Source organism: Morone saxatilis, unplaced genomic scaffold (assembly GCF_004916995.1).
Source record: "Morone saxatilis isolate NCDOM2014 unplaced genomic scaffold, NCSU_SB_2.0 Contig16, whole genome shotgun sequence".
Taxonomy (NCBI): Eukaryota; Metazoa; Chordata; class Actinopteri; family Moronidae; genus Morone; species Morone saxatilis.
Genome location: NW_023339718.1, coordinates 26,591,149 through 26,595,877, shown reverse-complemented (window position 1 = coordinate 26,595,877; position 4,729 = coordinate 26,591,149). Strand labels below are relative to the sequence as shown.

The 4,729-nt window shown below is 39.3% G+C and overlaps 1 protein-coding gene across 1 annotated transcript in view; it reads left to right on the top strand.

The window, feature by feature from the left end:
* Positions 1–701: 701 nt before the first annotated feature.
* The window catches only part of LOC118325402 (ectonucleoside triphosphate diphosphohydrolase 2-like), an 8,285-nt gene continuing 4,257 nt past the window's right edge, over positions 702–4,729 (top strand). Inside the window, exons 1-4 of the mRNA XM_035658075.1 lie at positions 702–860; positions 2,795–2,912; positions 3,776–3,926; positions 4,073–4,232. Of these exons, the coding sequence (XP_035513968.1) occupies positions 744–860; positions 2,795–2,912; positions 3,776–3,926; positions 4,073–4,232 (546 nt within the window). The 5' untranslated portion in view covers positions 702–743. The remainder of the gene's footprint in view (positions 861–2,794; positions 2,913–3,775; positions 3,927–4,072; positions 4,233–4,729) is intronic.

Sequence of the window (4,729 nt, the reverse complement as noted above, 5' to 3'; positions counted from 1 at the left end):
ATGCTTACCCTGTCCAATGAACTAAAGGATACTTCAGGACAGCTGCTGGCCCTTAACTCTATTAAGGCAATCAACTCTTCTTTCCATGCCTGCACAAAATCAGGTATCCTGTATTTCTATCCCATATAGATGGACTGTAAAATTCTTATAACAGTCCATGGGCCAGACCAGATACCAGCACCCATCAGAGTGTGCAAAATCTTACCTGTACTAAATTCTTTATATGTTTACATTCCATCTTTAAATGAATATTATCAAAATAAATATTACCTAATAAAATATCAGATGCAAACTGAAGGTTTCATATCCAAACACAATCTAGGGGTGTGTAGCGCTCTAAGCTGTGAATGAATGAACCATTCCATGCTCTGCTTGGATCTAGACTTGATTTTTGGTTGTTTGTTTTTTAGTTTTTAGTTTGGTTTAGTCTCTGTATGTTCAGCTTGTTTTGTAATATCTGGCTTAATTGTATGCTGTTATCTTTGTCATTTTTCTGTTCTTTCTGTTGCTGAGGACCGACCTTGAAAACAAAACGCTTCTTCTCAAGGGTTTATTTCTAATAAATAACTGTCTGCCATGTATACAGCTACAGAGGTAGTGTGTGTATGTGCAATGGGGACAGGAAGCGGGACTTCTCAGTTCAGCGCATCGAAAGCACAACCAACCCACAGCCGCCGACTACTTAATGCGCGCTCTTCATCGCTACAGTCTCATTCCTGCGCACAGAGGCAGCATCCAGCAGCATGGCTCTCCGCTACTGCCAAGTCATATTTGCGGCCGTGCTGCTGCTTCTGGCATTAGTCGGGATTCTGCTGGTGGTCCTACCGGCTAAAGAGATTGAGATGCCTCCTGAAGACATGGTAATTATTGTCCTATGCATCATCTTCTAACTGGCGCATGCGAAATTGTTTTTGAATTAGTGCCTGTGTGTGCATAAATATGCGGTTAACAGTAGTAGTTGCAGAAGTAGTAGCATAAGTAGTAGTAGTTGTTGTAGAAGTAGTATGAATGCACGGGAACACTTTATAATAAGGGCACACATCATATACTTATAATGTTTAACTAACGAATGACTTATGATGTAATGCATGCATTAATGCAGGATCTATCAATATTTCCTGTTGCTCACCACTATAACACATGGTGGTGAACACTGCAGACATTATCAGTTCAGGAATGTTAATTCACAGTTACTTCATACTTTAATTGATATGTGACCAATTACATAACTCAAAGCAAATAGTGTGTGTCTGATTATTCTTAAGTTCTAGGAGCAGGGGGCAGCCAGTGCCCTGGGACCAACTCCTTGGTCAAGAATTAAACATATATAAAACAAATGTATGGTCCTGAAACAAACTTTTATATAACTGGAATCCTGCTAATTTGGCTGCATCAGTTATTGTATGAATTGAATGAATGCACTGTGTGTATATGCACTGCACTATATATATACACACAGTACATATATATATATATATACATATATATATGCACTGTGTCTTTTGGCATCGTTCTTTTTTATTTCAGCCTTTGCAATATAGTTAATAGATAAACTGTTAGGTCAAGAAGACATCTCTTACTTACACCATGGTTCATGCACTTGGACCAGTGTGCAAACTATACCATGGTTTTTGGGGGAGCTCACTATTTTAACTAAGGGCGTGTGTGCACCTGTGTGTGTCTCTGATCGTGACTCTTGTTGTAAAGAAACATTTCTAGCTGCAACAGCCTACTTGGTTTATATCAGCACATCTGATATTTAATAACCAGTGCAATTGAGACAACAAATGCAAGGGTCAGATATCAAACCTAACATACCTAACCCTTTGAGTTAACGTGAATGAAGTTCTGTCTCTGTATCAGTGCGTTATTGATAACACTTCTGGTTGTGCACATTAGAACTCCCATTAAGATAGTAAGATTTAAATTCACCACTACAATATTTTTATATGGCTTCCTGATTGACTTGACTTGACGTGAGCTAAGTGCTTAAACCAAAACATGCCACTCTGACCACTGATCTCAAAGGTTAAAAGTTGTTTCTCAGAAGGAAGTGAGTGAGTCAGAGCACCAGTGAACAGACCTGACACAAAGAAACAGAAACTTTGTGAGAGAAAGAAAGAAGTCTGTGTCTTTCATTTGAGATGCTTTCTGTGAATACATTCATGTGCTCTATCTTTTGTTAATGTCACAGACACTTTGAAATTTGTCAGAGTTTGTGAATTGATCTCATTCTGCCAAAGGCTGCCTTTGCCTGCAGAACAACAGTTGAATAGAGTGTGATGCTTTGAAGTTGTCATTGCAAGAGAGCACACAATGGGAGACAAAGTCAACATTAATGATGAATAAAATAAAACATCCCAAAACAGAACAACATAGCTTATATTGTTATAGCAGATCAGTAAATATGTAGCTTTTTAGTTTCGTGACAACATTTGATGGCAAAAAGAATCGGTTCAACCATAAAAGGCCAGCGTGCACAAATCAGCAAAATTGTTACCAAAAAACAGAGGCAGAGGAACATGTGCCAACCACATCCTGTTAACTTACTATAAGTGCAAACAAAGCAGGCCATCATGGGTTGAAAAACACAGACAATGTACAACTGCTAATTCAAACCCCTTAGTAAATAAAATATACACTGAAAATATCATTTCACATCAGTGTTATCAGAGGTGGGGGAAGCCACCCTCTGAGCAGCATTATTAATAGCTTAAATGAGGTACTGAAGGCCTGCTGTATGCTCTGGCACTGTATTGTATGTTTCTGACACTGAATGCTCTGTCTCTTTCAGTATGGAATCGTTCTAGATGCAGGCTCGTCCCACACCTCCATGTACATCTACAAATGGCCAGCTGACAAGCAAAATGGCACTGGTATTGTTACCCAGCACAGCGAGTGTCATGCCAAAGGTGAGCTCCTCCCAGTGTAAAAGATGAGGGTGGCATGACAAATGCTGCTTCACCACTTTAAAATAAGGTTCTAAACCCACCACGGAACTCCCTGTTTAACTGTGCACCTAAGAATTTGATTGGTAGAGCCAGTTGTGCTTATCGAAGCCTGGGACGAAGTACTGCCTGAGAGGTCAAGGTGCTTAAAAAGTCATGTACTCCTTCTAGCTCATTAAAACTTCCAGGATCTCTAAATATGCAAATGTTGCTTGTTTATCAAGTGTCTACATCACACTGTATAAGTTGCATACTTGACCAAGTTTATGTTACATGTCGATATACCCTTTATTACAGCAAATGGTCAATTTATCCAAATTACAAAAATATATACACATATACTTCTTGTAGTATCTCCCTGGGTCATTGCGGTGCTCACAGCATTTACCAATTTAATTTGATTTAAAAATCCATTTACCTTGATTATAGTTTTCAAAACCTTGTCAAGTAAACTATAAGTATAACTATAGTAAAAACTATCTGCATGGCTACATATCACCGGTGGTAAGCAAGAATATATGTTTTGTTCTCATTTGGCTGAACTGACAGAAAAAATGGAAAATAATGCAGAAGCAATGTCAACACGCTATGTCTTGTGCAAGATTGTTGTTCCTACTTCCTCACTAGACAATGTGAGCGTTAGATGAGAATCTTATCACTGACATTTATTCCTCTTCATGCCCTGGTTTGTTTTAAGGGTTTCCTTAGAAACACCAATCAGACACTTCCTCTCAGGGGGCCATTCATCCTTTAAGACAGGGAAGTTCTCTTTTTAGAAGGTCAGGCTGAGTTCTTTGTAAGCAGAACTACTTTCTCTTTCTGTAAAGGTGGAGGGATATCCAGCTATGCAGGTGTTCCTGGTGGTGCAGCAAGAAGTCTGAAGTCCTGTCTGGATCAAGCCGTGAAGGATGTCCCAAAATTCCGGCACCACCAAACTCCACTCTATCTGGGAGCGACTGCAGGCATGAGGCTCTTGAAGTCAGTTGAAATTCCCATTAAGACAGAATGTTACACTGATTTTACAACCATTATCCTCATCAATTACGCACAAATGAATTAAAATTGACCTTGGAAGGACTTAATATTGTTTAATTCCCAATTTACCTCTCACCTCTCTTTAACAGCATAGTCAATGCCACAGAGTCGCAGCAGGTGCTGAAGGAAGTGGCAAACAAACTGCGGTCTTACCCTTTCAAATTCAAAGAGGCAGTCATCCTGAGTGGACAGGAGGAGGGGGCCTATGGCTGGGTCACAGTCAACTACTTACTTGAAAACTTTGTCAAGGTGAGCTCTGACTTTTGTGTTTTAAAACACTGTCCTTGCAGTATAACACACAGAAAGTCCCAGAGGAAAGAATAAGGTGCTTTAACATAGTTACATTGAACCCCCCTGTGGGTTGGAATTGAAATCTTCAGATTTTGGCATCACCTAGTGGTAGTATCAAAACAGAAGGATGCACTAATTACATACAAGACTAAGTAGCCAAGGTACAGTAGCAAGGATGTGCTGTACTGGGGAGCAAAGGTGCTAAAATTGTGTTGATACACATCAGTGATAGGACAGTAGTGTAAATAGTTAAATAGTAAAAAATAGTTTGTGTGAAGTGTTTATAGGGTCCAGCCATTGACAGTATATAATTGGTTGCATTTAATGTAGGAGAGCAAAATTAACCAACTTCTCACTTGATTTATTAACTCGGTCAACAGTTTCCTAATGAGTTTATGGTCTCAGTCTCTAGTTTCAGTCTTCTTCCATACAACATAAAGCAGGGTATGCTTTAG